The sequence below is a fragment of the Podarcis filfolensis genome (assembly GCF_964270895.1).
Source record: "Podarcis filfolensis genome assembly, chromosome: 12".
NCBI classification, from domain to species: domain Eukaryota; kingdom Metazoa; phylum Chordata; class Lepidosauria; order Squamata; family Lacertidae; genus Podarcis; species Podarcis filfolensis.
Genome location: NC_139614.1, coordinates 21505872 through 21524085, shown reverse-complemented (window position 1 = coordinate 21524085; position 18214 = coordinate 21505872). Strand labels below are relative to the sequence as shown.

Here is an 18214-nt window from a genome sequence, read left to right as displayed (position 1 = left end):
TTGCCTGAAGCCACTGCACATGACCTGTTTCACTTAAAAAACACTCCTATGAATATACAGCCAGATCTTACACAAGTTTACTTGGAAATGCTCTCAACTTTGTTGAAACTTCATACAAAGAAAGTGTGTGGGATCAAAGACCCAGTTGTTTGGCGGCACCCCACGCAATTTCAAATACATACAGTGGGGAGCCTCGATGGTGCCCCTCTGAAACCTTCACCCGGGGCAAAAAAAAACCCCAGCTAGCTCTGCAAAGGAGCATCCTGGTTGCAGAAGTGCCCATTAACAGGAACTGCTGTGTTATCCCGTGTTTTGTGGGACATGTGGACTCTGCAGCTGCTTCAATTTTGCTGTGATTGCTTCGGGTTGCCTGGGTGAATCAGGCATACTAGTTCAGCCCCCAGAGCCCAGACAACCACCCCCTACAGACACATCCTAAGACTTATCACAACTTGGGAACACGCGGCCTAAGACGCCACACAAAATGTGGGCAACGGAAAGCACTCTACGAAACAAGCAGGGTTTTACGAAGCCTTAAGAGAACGGTTGTGCCTGGCTCTCTCTCATCCCTGCTCCTAGCCAAATGGTCACATGGGCACCAGGACTGCCAGAAGCGGGGAGAACTCATGACAGCATTACAAGGAAATCAGCGCAGGGCTGAGGAAGGGAGCCAAGTTGTGTGCTGCCGCCATGGCCAGCTTCCAAAAGAGATCAAAGTTGTGCCCTGTAACTCCCTTTGCCTCTTGATTTATACCGTGCTACTACTCCTTCTTCCCAGGCCAATCGTCCAGCTGCCACTGCGAGAGGGACCAATCCCGTTTAGGGAGGAGGAGAAGGGGCGGGGTCCCTTCTCGAGGGCTCACCTGCACCTGCTTCCTTGTTGCCTGAGCATCAGGTGCACCGCTCAGACCTTTCGAGGAAAGTGAGTCGGGCGGGTGGGATTCCCTCGCCACGAAAAGCGCGCGCGAGAGAGAGCTGGCTCCCTTACAGCGCGGCTGCTCTTTCCCAAGCGCCCCCCGCCCAAGCTGCTCGCGGTCGTCCCTAGAGACAGCTAGCTGAAAGGCCGGCTTCCGACGGCGGATTGTTCTTCACCTGCGAAAGTTGGCGCTCCCTTTTGGAGCGGGCGGGCGCCGGAAGGAGGCCAAGTTCCCTGGCTCGCTCGCTCGCTCGCTCTCAAGAGTCAGCCTGTTGCTGCGGCAGCGAGTAGTTCCCTCAGAGAAGGAAGCCCAGGTAACGACGCTCTCGGCGAGAGGATGGACTGACTCCCTCCAGCACCGCGCCTGCTCTCAGGGGCAAGAAGAAAAAGAAGAAGAGACGCTCCTCCGGCGCACAGGTGAGAGCCCACGAGAACGCGCCTTCGCTTGCTTTCTCCTCAGCCGGCAGGTGCTCTCTTCAACAGGTGCCCGGCAAGAGCCCTCTCCGCCTGCGTCTCGCGCGCTCCCGACCTGGAGTGGGGGGGGGGGGGAATCTGCCCAGAGGCGCCCACCTGTCGCGCGCGCTGCTCACCTTGCACGAGCGCACCTTGCATGCAGCACGAAAGGCAAGGGGGAGGGGCGCGCCTGAGAGACGGGAGGGAGGGAGGGAGGGGGTCTTCCTCAGCCTGGTCGGGGGGAGGGGGAGCAGCCGGCAAAAGCTGCTGCGTGGGCGGGTGCGAAGCTGGGCTGCCACCTCCTTCCTGTCAGCTGCCCTAAGTGTGGACGCAAGGGCGCTTCAGCGTGGCTGATGCGGAGCAATTGGGGATTTTCGTGCCTTAGCACGGTGAGTTGAGTGGGACTTATTCCCCAAGAAGTGTGCATGGGATTCTTTCTATCTATCTATATCTATCTATCCATCTATCTGGTTAATAATAATAATAATAATAATAATAATAATAAATGTTTATTTATACCCCGCCCTCCCCAGCCAAGACCCGGCTCAGGGCGGCTAACAACCAATAATAAAAACAAGTTGATTAAAATACAATTTAAAAGATTAAGATACAACATTAAAACATTAGGGTGCAATCTCTTCATAGGAGGAGAAAGCAAAAAGGAAGGGGGGGAGGGAATCAAACTTATTTATTTATTTATTTATTTATTTATTTAGAGATAGATTGATTTATTACTATTTACAGATTTATTACCTTTATCTTCCAAGGATCTCAAGGTGGTGTACATGGTTCTCCCTCCTCATTTCATCCTCACAAAAAACCCTGTGAGGTAGGTTAGGCTAAGGGATGGTGACTGGCCTCAAGGTCAGTGAGCTTCATGGCTGAGTGGGGATTTGAACTCTGGCCTCCCAACTGATAGTCCAACACTCTTAATTTATTCCTGCGTTGCAGGGGGTTGGACTAGATGACCCCTTGGGTCCCTTGCAGCCCTGCGGTTCTACAATTCAGTCCTAAAGACACATGCCGTGAACTAACAGTGCCGTCCTGTACATGTTTGCTCTGAGGAAAGCCCCGTTGATTTCAGTGGGACTTGTTGCTAGCTAAGTGTGTACAAGATTGCAGTCCAAGGCTGCAATCCTGGGTCATGTACTTGGCCGCAAGCCCCACTGAAGACATCTGGGCTTTCTTCTGATTAACGGTGCATGGGGTCAATTTTATAATCCCGCTGAATGAACTTAACGGGAACTATGTCTGAGGGTCCCAGTACACTACTGTAATCTCTGAAGAACTCTGAAATGGAGGGTTGCTATTTACACATGCACACACCCCTTCCCTCCCTTTCTGCATAATAGGCAGATATCCAACAGGCTTTGTTTTTCCTCCAGTAGCTCTGGATTAAGTAACCGGTAAAGGACAATCCTAAAGAAGCATGTGTATAGCGGACGATGCAGTTTGGGGATTATAGCTCTACTATAAAAAAAATCCCCAGTTTCACCCCACCTTTCAAATTAGCAAAATGTTGACAGCTAAGGGTTATCTAGCCATAAAAAAATAACCCAAGTTATAAAGTGCATTTTTCTGCTGTGTCCTCAGTTGCACCTGCTGAGTTGTTTCCTTGCACAGTACAGGTGCAACTTGGGCCCTCCAGCTATGATATGCAACAAGCTTAATTAACAAACGCAACAAAGAGCTGCTACCTCAGTATCCAAGTCCTGCTGGAAAGGGGGCCGCCACTATTAGATAAATGTTGCAATTAACCGTTCAAAAAAAAAAAAAAAGCTTAGTTTATCACTTTTACCTGCTGTTCGAAGGAACCTGCCTCATTCTGGTCTTTGCAGCAATTCAGTGAGTTGCATTCTGCTCAATGGATTCTACGTGTACAAAATACTACGCGCTGTGGGTGAAATCCTGGCCCTAGTGCAGCCAGTATGAATGTTCCATCATTCAACAGAGCAAGAATGTTTTTTTGCTTCACAAGCAAGCAGGAAACGTCTCAGAAATGAAAGCATGTTGAAGATTTAGGAGAGAGTTTCTAAAGTGCCTGGCCCTACCTGTCATGATCATCAGTTTATGATGACAAACCATAGCACTGTTTGTGTGATAAGGCTGTGCAAAATCTGAAAGCTGCCTTGTAGGAAGGAGCAAGGTTTGCCTTCCATTTCCTTATCAAGCTGAAGCAACACCACCAGCGAACTTTTACAGAAACATTTATAGTTGGCTTGTGCAGCTGCATGGAGAAGAACCACTTACGTAGTGACTCAGCCGATGTGTGCACAAAATAGAAAACCAGTGAGTTAAGTTTGCAGGACGGAAGGGGCATGCATGTGACTGTCTCCTCCTAGCAGTTCAACTCCCAGGGTGAAGTAGTCCTAGGAAATTAATCCTCAGTCTCCATGTCACAGAGCCACGATAGCTAAATTGAACCTCCATGTTCAGAGACAGTGTACTATTATTTATTAACATCTCACCCTTTATCATAAGATACCCCCAGGGTGGGTATATATATGTCTGACTTCCAGGTTCTGGGAGGAAAAAAAAGGAGTAGCCATTACTATTGTGATTTGTTTGAATATTTCCTTAAGGAAATATTATTGGAACTAGATGGATAACTGCATTTAAGTCTGATCAGACAGTAAGCCACAATTAGGGAGCAAACGAGACCTACAGTACATGTATCTAGTATCTGTATGCCTTCAAGGAATGCATTAAAAAGAAATTCCGAAAGTGCAGAAAAATGAGCTATATTTGTGCCATGCATTCAAAGGGAATGGAGAAGAAACAATCCCAACCGAGACAAAACAGTGATAATTGGGTATATCTGATTATGCAGATATGCTGAAACTAGAATATAGAATACATTTTTAATTCTGTCTCTTCTACTTTGAATCAAATTTTGCTCTGCACGAGATGGCTAGGTCTCAGCTGGCTCACAAACCATCCTCATCCATGTTTACTTGGAAGTTGGGATACTGAGTTCAGTGAAACTTATGCTGAACTGCAGTTTTCTGCTCACTCAGTTTGGGTGGTTTTGGCCTAAGACCAAATCATTTTGTTCCCATTGTTTGCTGTGAAAAACATACCAATGCAAAATTCACAAACCTGAAAAGTTAACATTTCAATCCCACTTAGCAAATTTTTGTAAGCTGATGGTGCTGAACTTTGCTGCAAATGTTCAACTACAGCTGGACTTGTCAGGAGGTACTGCTGGATCAGAAACCCAGTGTACTGGAAATACCACAAGTCTCTGTTTAAATCTTCAAACCAAAGAAGCTTTTGATGAATTGTGCTAAGCAACTGAATTCTTGGTTGCTTAGCCAGTCTTGGAAAGGTTTAACTACTGCTAATGACTTCATTAGTACAAAAGAAGGTTATGCAGTGTGGAAAGGTTTTAACTCTCCAAAGCATTCTAGATGAATTAAAGTTTGCATAGTTTCCTCACCAATGTGCTTAGGAATGGACACAGTTCCTATCCTATGAAATCTATCAACAGTGGCAGGTTGAGAACAGCTGAGTCCTGCTCAATCCTCTGTCTTGATCTCGGAGTAAGTCCCATTAAATTCAATGGAACTTACTTGTGAGTAGACATGTGCAGACTACTGCTGTTAGAAGCAAAGATGATAAGACACTGACAAATTGTCTTAATGCAAAACATTGCCCAGTTCTGTGGACATTAGACCTCTTGATTTTCAAGACAATTAGCTTGCACTTTGCCATTAATAAACTGCAACCCTAAGCCTTCCCAGTGAACATTAGACCAAGAAGCAGAGTTCAAAAACATCGTAAGCAAGACATAAGAAGTGGCCTACTGAGCGAGACCAAAGGACCATCTAGTCCTGTATCCTATTTTCAGAGTGGCCAATTAGATGCCTATGGGGAACTCACAAGCAGGACATGAGCTTAACAGCATTTGTGGTACCCAGCACACTGTCTTTCGTAGTGGTGGTACACACATCTTCAATAAGCCTTTGAGAGCCTTATCCTCCATTATTTGTTGAATTCCCTTCTAAAACCATCCAAGTTTGTGACCATTACTACATATAGTAGTAGAGAATTACAATAATCCCAAAACTTATGTGCATTTAACTTGGGCACATTCAGCTTTATGTACTTCACAATAAATAAATTCAAGGGAGCGGACAGAGGGTGGACATCCAGGAAAAAAGACATTGGTAATCTCACCTGCCATTGCACCCAAAGTGCTTTGACTGTATGTGATTCTGGCTTTAGGCACAATCCCTAAAACATAACACCCACTTAAGTTACAGGCTTACTGTACACTATTTAGCTATGTACTGTGTGATGTATTTCATTTGCCCATCTTAAATCTTCCAAGAGCTTCATTGCATGACCCCAGGCTCTAGTATAGGAACAGATAACTTGGAGCCTGAAAGCAGTACATAATTGTCATTTTAAAAAATAATAATTAAATGACCATTCCTAAGGATCCATGCAGATTCTAAATTTCTAAAAGTAAAAAATTATACACACGCACACACATATTCTTGTATGGACTACTCCTTCAAGACCCCCTGTTGTGATTATGGAATGCCAGAAGGTACTTGTGATATCTCCAAGTGTGTATTTTTTTTTAAAAGGCCACACCCACTTATATACTTTGGCCACACCCATTTTTGCATGCAATCCTCAGAAGGTTGGCCATCAGTAAGTGCAGCCATTGGGCTGGAAAAAATGCTTGGTGCCCCTTTTCTAGTATGAGGAGGGATAAAATACCTCTAATCCACTTTCTTCACACTATGCATCTTTTTTTTTTTTACATCTCTATCCTGTCTCCCCGTAAAGGGACCCCTGACCATTAGGTCCAGTCGTGACTGACTCTGGGGTTGTGGCGCTCATCTCGCTTTATTGGCTGAGGGAGCCGGCGTACAGCTTCCGGGTCATGTGGCCAGCATTGACTAAGCTGCTTCTGGTGAACCAGGGCAGCACACGGAAACGCCGTTTACCTTCCCGCCAGAGCAGTACCTATTTATCTACTTGCACTCTGACGTGCTTTCGAACTGCTAGGTGGTCAGGAGCTGGGACTGAGCAACGGGAGCTCACCCCGTTGTGGGGATTAGAACCGCCGACCTTCTGATCGGCAAGTCCTAGGCTCTGTGGTTTAACCCACAGCGCCACCCGCATTACTTCCCCCCTAAACTTCAAAGTCCCAAATGTAGATTTCCTCATAGGGAAGTTGCTCCAGTCCCTTGATCATTTGGGATGCACCTTTTCTGCACTTCTTCCAGCTCTAGAATATTCGCTTTGAGGTATGACATCCAGAACTATACAAAGTATTTCAAGTGTTATCACTCCATGGATTTGTACAACTGAATTAGGCAGTTTCATTTTCAATTCCCTTCCTAATGATCTTAGTAGACATGGGTTTTCATTTTTTTCACAGCTGCACACATGGAGTTGACATTTTCACTGCCCTATTAACTATGATTCCTAAGATTTCTTTTCCAGATAGTCACTGTCAGATCAGATACCATTGGCATATATGAAGTTTGGGATGTTGTTGTTGTTTTTGACCCAGTGTGCATCACTTTATACTTGCTTACACTGAGTCATATTTGGCATTTTAATGCCTATTCTGCCAATTCGGGAGAGTTCCATTTGGAACTCTTCTCCAACCCTTTTCTTTTAACCATCCTCAACAATTATGTGCTATCAGCAGACTTGGACGTCTCAGTACTTTCTCCTAACTTCATATCATTTATGAAGTGACACAGTACGGATCCTTGAGGGATTCCACTTCTTACATCCCTCCCATTTGAGAACGGTCCATTCATTCCAACTCTCTGCTTCCTGTTCTGGGATCAGTTACTGATCCATGACCTGTCTCCTTATTCCATGACTGCTAGTTTGCTCGGGAGTCTTTGGCGAGGGACTTTATTGAAAGTTTTTTGAAATTTAACTACATAATGTCTACTGAATCCTGCCTATATTCTCAATTCAGATTTGCAGTCGCCCTCCCACTGGTTCTTTGGACACTTTTGTCCTTTGGACACTTTTTGAAAACTTATTTACCGTGGAGTTTGGTTGAGAATGTTGAGAATTCACTCTTCCTCACTGGACCGTATATAATTTTTATATTTTATGGCTGCTTCTGGTTTAAGATATTGTTGTGGCCCACTGTGGGATTCTTAATAAGGAGCAGGCCAAAAGTCTTCAAATAACTGTTTGTTGACACTCTCAAAGAACTGTGAGACGACTTGAAGCAGCAATGCTGGTGGTTCTTCTGTATATAATATAAATATAATAAATAATAAAATACATACAGTATTTATTAGCAGGAGATTCGGTTAGTGTGATGACATCATTTTTCACAAGCTTGTTTCTTCAGGGTTTTTATTTATTTATTAACTCTCCTCCTGGGCAGAAAACAGGGGTGCTTTTCTTCCTTTCGGCATCTTGCAGGAGGGCTGCTGCAAAGTGTATTGCCTGGTTGGCTCTGCATCCTAACACATTTAAGGATGCTACATATTTGGAAAACTGTTTTATGTGTTTTTGTTTTGCTTTTTTAATAGGTTTACAAGGAAATGATTACAAATCTTCACTTCATACTATTGGGCTGAAAGGGTTGGGGTACCTGGGAGTCCAATAGTAACTGGAGGGCCATATCAGTCCCCGCCAGTGGTGGTGGGAGATACACTCCAACATCACCCGGAGGGCCCAGCCCCCACATTCCTATCATAGTGCTTTCATCAGCCCCATTATACCCCCCCCAAGCTGGGCACTTTCTATTTATGCAGTGGTATCTCCCTCTTTTTTGGAGGGGGGGTTATATTCAATGTTAGTCCTACTCCGAGTAGGATTATATAGAACTGTAGCGTTTGAAGGGACCACAAGGATCATCTAGTCCAACTCCTTGCAGTGCAGGCATCTTTCGCCCACAACTCTGAGATTAAGAGTCTCAGGCTCAACAAAGGAGCTATCCTTCAGGACCTCTATGAACCAAAACGTTTTTGGCGCAGCCTTTGGGGGGGGGGAAGGGGGCGCTAGGCCTCAAGAAAGCCCTGGCGTCACAATTTGGAAGCGAGTAAATAATAAAATAAAATAAAATGGGAGTGGAGTCTCTGCGTATGGTTACGATGACCCTCTTAGACGGTTCCTCCAACGGGGCCTACTAATCGCGCTCCCTGCGTCCGATGTCTCCCGCACCCCCTTAAATGTCTCCTCCCTACCGCGGACCCCAAGTCGGTGAGGGTTCCAGTTCCTGCTGCTAAACAACTAAACAAGCCTCCCTCCTCTCTGTCCTCCCCTCCAGGCCACCGGCCCCGAGTGCAGCGCATCGCCCAGGACACCCCCTGACCGGGAAGGGGAGCGCGGGCGCCTCCTGCCCTCCGAAAGATGGCCGAGAGCGCCGGCACGGCCGCCCCCTCGACGGGGCCCGCGGCCAAAGGCGGCTCCTCGGGCGCTTGGTGGAAATCGCTGACCAGCAGGAAAAAGCCCAAGGAATCGACAGCGGCTGCGGCTCCGGCTGCGTGGCCTCCTCGGCAGGTGCCTGAGCCTTCGGAGATGCTCCCCGCCGCGCCCAGCCCCTCGGACTCTCCAGAGAACCAGCAGCCCAACTCGGGCAGCCGCCGGAACCTTAAGATCTCCCGCTCGGGCCGCTTCAAGGAGAAGCGGAAAGTGCGCGCCACGCTGCTGGCGGACAGTCCCCAGCAGCTCTTCGAAGGGGCGCCGGGAGCCGCAGCCGGGAACCCCGCCCCGGCGCGCCCCGCCGAAGAGACGCCGTGCCAGTGACCACGCCTCCCCGCCGGCCCCTGCCAGGCCCAGAGGAGGAGCTGCCTGTCGGATCTTGGGGAAAGGCGGCCTGGTTGCCGCCTCGTCTCCGGCCGAGGGGAGGCGCGTGTGTGTGCGCGCTCGGCTGCGCTTTTGGGGAGACTGTGGCCTTGAGGATCCTGCGCGCGAGTTTGCAAAGCCTCTTTCGCCCTCGCCGAGGGGACAAATGATGGCGAGGCGGGCGCCTTAGTCGACCACGGGGGTCTCCTATTGCACGGGGAGGGCCGCAGATCTCTGGGACAATAGGAACATGCAATATGGAAGAGACCCGCTGAAGTTCAGCTGCCCTTTCCGGTCGTGAAATTAAAGTGTGTTCAGCGGGCAGTGTCCCCAACGAAATCGTCATTGTGGTTTATTTCACGCCCACCACCACCTTTTGCAGAAAACCGCCAGTGCGCAATATGCTGCTATATGGAATAATGATGATAATGGAGAATAAGAATTCTAGCATGCAGCCCCAACTTAGTCCTATGTTTAGGTATTGCAGTAGATGTCCCAAATTGGAAACAAACACACAAACATGGTAAATAGCCCACTGGTGACCTATATCAATGTGCAGCATTGATAAAACTTACTGCTGCTCTGGGTCAGATGAAAATGTCTTGCTGTTGCCCAAGCAACACTTGAGGTCCATTAAGCAAGTACAGTACAGTAATGTCAGGTTTTCCCTGAAGATGCCAGGAGGGACAGAGTTGGAGTGGCAGAGAGACCTAGTGCTGATAAAGTCAAGTGGAACATCTGTATATATATTTTAAAAAGGCACACCAAAATGCTGAGGTTTGAAATAAGTAGAGGGGGTTCCTAGGTGCCTTTTTTATGAGATTTCAGAACACATGTTAAAAACCTGTTTTTGAAGGTGACCTGCAACAGGGACCCCAGTTGTCTGCTCTTGCAAGTCACTGTCATGCAAATGGATTCAGAATTCCAATCTCCTGCATTAGCTGCTCCTGAGAAACAAAATTAAAAATGGAAATGTGGATTTTCATAATTTTATCCATTTTCAGCTGCTCCTGCAATAAAAGAGGCCATGCTGTAATTTTTTTACAAAGAACTAATTACTACAGTCCCAAATGAATAACTTCATTTTAATAAAAAGACACAGGGAAAAAACAACAACCTATGGTTCTCTTTCCTTTATGCCAAGGAGGCTTTTTGTGAGTCTAGTGTGCTTTTAATAGCCTCCTTTTGGGAAGAGAGGGAGTTGGAAATGTTCCATCTTATCTTATTTCAAGGCCAAAACCTTCTAGTGGCACCTGGAGATTCTTAACAATTGTATTCCTGTTGGTAGAAATGTCAGTAAACGAATCTGTCTGCTATTCAGTGGATTATAAAGGGAAGGGAGGGAGATTATAGTTGGGGAAGTACTACAATTCTTGCTCCCAAATTTATTCTCTACAAAGAAGCAGAAAAAGGAAACAACATTTCATTTTGTTTCTGGTAATTAGAAGCAGCTGCTTCAACTGGAACGCAATAAGGGAGTAATATTTGTCATTCTCGTTGTTAAGAGACGAACATGATACATTTTAGTACTATGGTTCTCAAGTAACCGATACCTCCTCTGGAGAAGCTGAACAAAAGGGACCCAGCCTAAATACCTCTGGGTAAAAGGACTGCTGGAGGAGAACAGAGCTGGGCTGTCTGCTCAATGCAGTGCCAATAGCCTGCAACTCAAAATCCCCCAATGCCTCCTGGTGCCAGACCATAGGAGACTGACAGAAATATCTCCAGGAGTTTCTCTAAGTTCAGATGGAAAGATATATGTTATCTGTAGGATAGAAAAGTGTGGGGCTTTGAGATTTTGATGGGAATTAAAAAAAAATAATCTTGAAATTTTATTTGGTAGAGCACTCTACTGGCACTGTGGTCTAAACGACTGAGCTTCTTGGGCTTGCCAATCAGAAAGTGGGCGGTTCGAATCCCCGCGACGGAGTAAGCTCCCATTGCTCCTGCCAACCGAGCAGTTTGAAAGCACCCCAGTGCTAGTAGATAAATAGGTACCGCTGCAGTGGGAAGGTAAACAGCGTTTCCATGCGCTCTGGTTTCTGTCATGGTGTTCCATTGTGCCAGAAGCAGTTTAGTCATGCTGGCCACATGATCTGGAAAGCTGTCTGTGGATAAACGCCAGTTCCCTCAGCCTGAAAGTGAGATGAGTGCCGCAACCCCATAGTCGTCTTTGACTGGACTTAACCATCCAGGGGTCCTTTACCTTTTGTTTTTACCTTTTATGTGAACTACATATTAACTGGACACCTGCAATTTAAAATTTGGAGACCTAACTTTTTTTAAAAAAAGGAAGACCCACTTTCTGTTTTACAGCTGTAGTGTGGCTGCTTTCAAATAATTCTTGCTGTGTCAAAGCTCGCCACAGAACTGTTACAGGTTTGCTAGTGTGTTGGAAAGTCTCCGTGCCAGACATGCTGCCGTGGAGACAATAGCACAAATCCTCGTATGTTTTCTGGCATTGCACTGGATGTGTTTGGAGGAAGCAGACGTGCTTTTTGTAGCCCTGTGTCTCATAGGTTTCAATTCAACATGCTTCTCAAAACACACCCTTGGTAATTCTTCATGAAGGCTCCAGCCAGCCTGTATGTAGAACAGGAGTGAGGAACCTTCCTCAGCCTAAGGGCCGCATTTCCTTTTGTGGAACCTTCCAGGGGCCACACACCAGTGAAGGTTGTGCCGAGCCATGATGCCATACATACTTATCATTGAATTCAGTGGGACTTACTTCTGTTAGCTCTCTCCCTTTTAAGTCGGGGGTAAAAAATCCTTTTTCTGCAGTAGGAAAACAAAAGCACCATTTAATACAAGCTGTGATACCCACTCTCCCATAGTATTTTAGTTCATTATTTTAAAATATAGGAAATATCCATCCTTGGAGACTCTAGAGATGCCTTTTCGATCCTGTTAATCCAATTTGGGCAGTAATGCAAATGCTATCCAGTCCTTTGTTGTAAATGCTGTCTTAAAGAATTCTCCTATCTTCTCACTCCCTCTCTTTTATTTTAATTTTTTTACATATTAAAAGGGGAGAAAAAGAACGGTGGCTATTTATTACGTTTCATCCTTTGGAAAATTAAACTCTAAATAGGAAGTATCCCTAGAAAATAACCAGCTCTAATTCTTTCAAAGAAAGAAGCTTCTGATATAAGCAAAACCACCAGCATACGATAAGAAGAAGAAAAAGTCTCGCTGGCACCATTTCTAGTGCAATTGCCCAGAGGGAGACAGGATTCACTTTGAGCTGAGGCTCAAGTTGCTGCCCACAGCTGCTCCGAAGGATAGGACATCCTTACACACTTGCAATCTAACCCAAATAACAATCTGCATAGCCAGCTCTTCTGAAGCCGTTGCAGGTGGGTTTGACAGCGACCGTGCAAATGCAGGTAAGGTGTGACAATTCACACTTGTGAATGAATTTGTATTCAGCCATTTTAATTAATCAATTGGTGTTCAGCTCTTTGTTAATATATTGAAAGCAGACGGGTGCCGCAGCCCTGCCCCCTTTGGAGGAAGTTGTATTTCCAACACAACTAGAAGCGAGTGTCGCTAAGGACTGAGGTGTGGTGTAAAGCTCTAAACAAATGAGAGTGGTCAGTAACACTGAGCAAAGTATTTGGCATTTAAATCCTTTATTTATCTTCTCATAAAGTTATGCAACAGGAGGAAATTAGTGCAACGAAAAAACACACATTTGTCATAAGTGGAACGTAGACTTTAACCCCCTGTTCGCAACACATTTTCTGTACAAACCAGGTTTTTGTGTGTCTAAGGGTCTTTCTGTTTGTCTGACTGACTGTTAAGCACACACAATGCTGCCGATATTGTGACATAAGACGTTGTTTCTGAATGTTTCTCATAAGCCAAACTTTTCCGTGCTATGACTCACTCCCCCCTTGGCCATCTGCGAACACACCCTTTCGCCAATCTCAATCTGTTCCCTCACCAGAAAGAACACCTCCCTGTTGCCTAAATAAACCACAGCAGCTCCCAGTTCTCTCTGCTTTCATTGAGTACTTAACAATGCATGAAAATGTACCAGCTTAACCAGTAAGCTTTTAAAGAAACAAGTTGCTGAAATTCTGTCCGGTAACTTGCAGGGGGTACTGGCTTGATTATGCCTAACTACCCGTCATGCTAGGAACTGGTGCAGTGTTTCTGTGAAAAACAGAAAATACCTAGGGCAGGGGTGAGGCATCTTTTTCAGGCTAAGCACCTTATTCCTTTAAAGAAAGAAAACAGCTCAGTCTTAGTGATCACAGCAACCCTTCTCAGTAGGTCTTGCCCCAACGAGGCCGTTGCGAGGACTGAAGGTCTCCGCCTTCCCACTGCTCTCTAAGGCTCCTGCCCTAGTTCCTTTCCCAGCACACTAAGGCTCTGTCATCCTGTCTCTTGTTGCTCCACCCATTTTATTTCTCTGGGTGACCAGCGGTGAAGGGAATTGGTTGCAGCAGGAGGCGGAGACTCCCTGCCTTCTTCTGCAGCCTGCCTCGCCTTTGTCCCCTGGCTCCCCTCCTCTACTGCATTTGAGTCTGGACTGCTCTCTGCCACAGCCTCTTCCTGCTCACTAAACCCTGTTGCCTCTTCAGCTTCTGACACTTCCTCCTCCCAGTTTTTCCCCTCTGACCATGCATTGTCGCCCCACCACCAATCCCCTGGCTCTGAGCTTTCTTCCCCTGGGGATTCCCTTGGGGGTTCCCCCACCTGGTGTCTCCCGCCACTCTTCTGCATCCAGCCAGTCCATGACACTTGGGAAGGGATGCATTTGGTTCCCCATTCCTGATTTAGGACCCAGCAATTATTCTCCTAGATGGGAATTTCAGTGGTGAAAAACCAGGCACCGTTGATGCAGCAGAACATGTTCAGCTGGAAGTCAGTGTAACCCACTGTGCAAGCCTGCAATGGTCCTCCTTTAAGCCACGAGGAGGGAGACAGCTGTCCTGTCCTGGCTCAAATCCCTGAACTTCATACACACGACAGCGTTAGAATTAAAATGGTTATGGGCGTGCCCTTGCAAACATACATCCATTTTGCCTTGAATAAGGAAGCCAGTTCAAACTGATGCTTTGATATAAAACACATCATGTGATGTTGGGTAAAACACATGCAGTCAGCCTGATCTAGGTCAAAAGACTAAACGTTCTCTGAGCTGCCAGATGGAAATCAGAGGGAATTCAATTGTGTGCTATAACCTTCTCATAGGTCTGTATGAGAGCAAATGGTGGATCACTTGTTGGAAACATATGTGCAAAGCATGCTACATAATACCCAGTTTCCATATGTAAAGAGCTTTTGTGGTGGTGCATTTTCAAAGAAGGAATCCCTCCTCCTAAGCTGGCAGAGATTCCAGTTCACATTGTGAAGCCAGCGGAGTAGTATAGCAATCAACATTATTTACATCATAATTCAATGGACATTTGTTATGTGGTTAATAAAGATACTTTAATACAAAATGTACTTGAGTGATATTCCTTGCTGAACTATATAACCTTTCTGTAAGCTTGGCAAGGCTAATTACAAAAATTCCCAGGGGGTAACTATGTGAGCCTACTAGAGCAACAACAAAGAGTCTTGGGTTGTGGCACCTGAAAGAAGAACACATTTTATTAAGATATCAGCTTTCAGGGACTATAGCGCACTTCACTGGATGCATCTAATGAACTGCACTCTAGCCTATGAAAGAATAACATTTGTTAGACTTTTAGGTGCCACAGAACTATTCACTGCTGCCAACACAAGTTGAGAATTTAGACTTGAAGACCATGATGCCCTCCAGGCTTTATAGCAAGGACATTCCTAGGTGCTTAAAAGGACTCAGGGCACATATCATAACCCTGAGGTTGGAATCCCCTTCTTTGGGGAATGAGGTTAAAAATTTGGAATCAGAAACAGAATTGTGTGCAGGGTCAACCCCAGAAACACTTCCACCAGACATGACTGAAGTGCCAGTTCCTCTCTGGCCCAAGGGTATCACATTGTTGCCCTCTGGCTTCCATCGCAGAATTCCCAGTACAACCAGAATCTATAGCGCTCTCTTGGAGTAAATGGCTATCGGAGCAATCTGAGGCACTTTTCAGTGAATGTGAAGCTTCAAGCAGGACAGACCTGAAGCAACACCAGAGCTCTGCTTTCCTTTCCCTCAGGCTCAATGCCAGTAATGTGTCCACATCTGTGATGGGATTTATTTATGCTTAATTTTTAAATATATATCCCCCCTCTTGGGTTATGGTGGTAATTTAGTCGGGATTTCCCCCTTTAATTCTCCTTTTAAAAACAGCTGCGTGTAATAGCCAACTGAAGAGATTCAGCTCATTAAAAAGATTGGAAGTAACACCAGGGAATTGCTAGGCCTAAGTATACTTGTTTAGTCTTGCTATGATTGCTGCTTCTTTTCTTAGAATAAAATCCTCATTATTTACCTCTGCCTCAATCATTGGACACAACACTTACATATAAAACAATGAAATATCGCAGAATTGTAAAATCACAGTTACAAAGTTCTTGGAAAACAACAGGAGAGCAAATACTGCAGAGGAGTTAGTTGCCTCATAAATTCATATTTGCAGACGTACTATTTGTCTCCACCAAATAGCTATGACAGTAGGCATTTCTGGGCCCATCTTACATCTCCAGTTCCAGTGATCACATTCTGAATTTATGTGTGCATAAGGAACTCATCTGGATCATTGTTTGTAGGATCTTGGCTAGAACAAAGGCATTCTCAGTGCTCTCTTGGACTTCCAAATAAGTCAGTGGGAATTTTGCCATTGCATTACGTGAGAGTTGTCATGAATTGAGTTAATGGCTGATTTGGGCCTTTGAACCCAGGATTCCTGGGTCACATGGACTGCCATATTAGGGGTGCAGTGGACAAAGACACACACCCACACCCCAGGTTCTAGGAGGTCCACCAAATCCCACAATCATACACAGATTACAGCTTTTTATTTATCAGATTTTTTAAAAAGTTACTAATGCGAAGAAATAAAACATTGTTGTAATATACAGTGGTACCTCGGGTTACAGACGCTTCAGGTTACAGACGCTTCAGGTTACAGACTCTACTAACCCAGAAATAGTACCTCGGGTTAAGAACTTTGCTTCAGGATGAGAACAGAAATCGTTCAGCAGTGGTGCGGCAGCAGTAGGAGGCCCCATTAGCTAAAGTGGTACCTCAGGTTTCAGGTTAAGATTGGACCCCCAGAACGAATTAAGTTCTTAACCCAAGGTACCACTGTAATTGTCATGAACTTACAGGACAACGGGGAGGAGGAAGTGGACCCTGATGAGGGGTGTAGCCAGGACTGGGACACACCAGGGCATGCCAGAGATGGGGAAGGAGAAGTTGGTGTAGGAAGCACCCATGGGATGACAGAGGATGGCGAGGTGAGGGGTGTCAGTGCACAGGAACCAGAACAGCAGGGCTCATCGCAAGAGGTAGAAGGGGCCCTGTCTCCACGGCAGGCTCTCTAGGACATGGTTTCCCAAACTTGGGTTTCCAGCTGTTTTTGGACTACAACTCCCATCATCCCTAGCTAGCAAGACCAGTGGTCAGGTGGGACTTGCTAGCTCTGGGAGGAAGTGTGTGATTCCTCTGCTGGAGTAGGCTTGGAGCAGGTGAGGGTCACCTGCCTCATCAAGCCCAGATGCTGCAATCAGCATGCAAAGTATAAAAGGGCAGCAGAGATGAGATGCTGTGTTTGCTCAACTTTCCGTGTTGGTGGGACCATGGCTTGGATGGTCAAGGGAGCGCTTCAGGGCTGACCTCCAGGTGTCCTGACCCCTGAATTGGCTGCAGAGGAGGGATCCTGGCCCGACTGGATTCCTGACCTGTTGGCCTGCCAGACTGCATGCTAGCATCTACTATGGGATTGTGCACTCAGTGGTACTTGCCACCAGGTACCCCGTGGTTCAGGGCAATAATATGCTAACATAATGTTGATATGTCAATGAATATTATGTATAAAGTTGCAGCTGTAATTTATATGCTTTCTGAAGGTATGCACTTCATATTTAATTGAATAAATTTATTATATTTGATCTCCAGTAAGGAGGTGTGTAATTGGATACCAGTTTATAAACTGGGAACCCCCCCCCCCAAATGTATATAGCACTGGGGCTCACAACAAAGTTATTGTTACATATTAGATAGCTGATATATGGCCACAGAGGACTTGGGTACTTTTCAGAGCAAATACTTGCAAGAGAGAGAGATGGAGAGGCTAAAATATATAGACATCATACTGGCCATGAATGATTATGAGAAGCAGGATGGTGCGATGTTGCTTTTTGACCACATTGTTCTCGGTTGAAATTTGTGGCAAAGCAGTATCTTGGGAAAGCATGGGAATGATTCTAGAAATGCATACTCATATATCCTGTTAGATTCAACTTTAATTCTTTGATATTTGATAAAGGAAGCCTGAAACAAGCAGAAAAAAAACGGACCAGGGTCATGCTATGCAGCTATTAAGAATGGGCAATGTCCATGCAATCATAAACACAAGCAATTATAAAGCAGTAAAATAAGTTCCACACCCCTGAGGTCAAATGAACTGATAATTTCTTAGAGTCACACCCATCATGATGAATCACGCCCTGCAAGGTCCTTCCCAATCGAGATTTGAAAGGTTGTTAGCTTTTAGGGATTTTCTTGTATTTTTTTTCAGATAACACCTTTGTGTTTGCGTGCATGCTGGTTCTAGTAACTCTCCAAAGCCCAGATTTCTCTATACGGTTACACTTTCGATGATATTTTATGGCACAGCCTTCACTTGGAGAATTTGATAATCAGCTTTCTAAGATTGTAATTCAGTGATTGCAAACAAGGTGCCCTCCACAAGTTTTGGGCTACAACTCGCATCATCCCTGACAACACCGGATTTTGGGCAGCGTGGCCGGTTCTGCCACACATGGCGCTGAGATGAGCAAGCGCAAAATGTAGAAGATCCATAATTGAGAAGATCTATTTGGGGGTGCCAAATTTTGGCCCTGCACAGGGCACCATATTTTGAAAGAATACCGAAGTCTGCCCCTGTGCCTGACCACTGGGCCTGCTGG

The 18214-nt window shown here is 45.7% G+C and overlaps 1 protein-coding gene across 2 annotated transcripts; it reads left to right on the top strand.

Moving 5' to 3' along the window:
- The first annotated feature begins 208 nt into the window (after positions 1-208).
- Positions 209-9488, top strand: PRR15 (proline rich 15). Of its 2 annotated transcripts, none has more exons than XM_083578957.1 (2): positions 209-1333; positions 8637-9488. In XM_083578957.1, exon 2 carries the CDS (start codon positions 8720-8722, stop codon positions 9113-9115), a length of 396 nt encoding a protein of 131 aa, XP_083435083.1. In that variant the 5' UTR covers positions 209-1333; positions 8637-8719; the 3' UTR covers positions 9116-9488. The 2 variants fall into 2 exon arrangements, with proteins under 2 accessions (XP_083435083.1, XP_083435084.1); XM_083578958.1 differs by lacking the exon at positions 209-1333 and adding an exon at positions 1638-1758.
- Positions 9489-18214: the final 8726 nt, after the last annotated feature.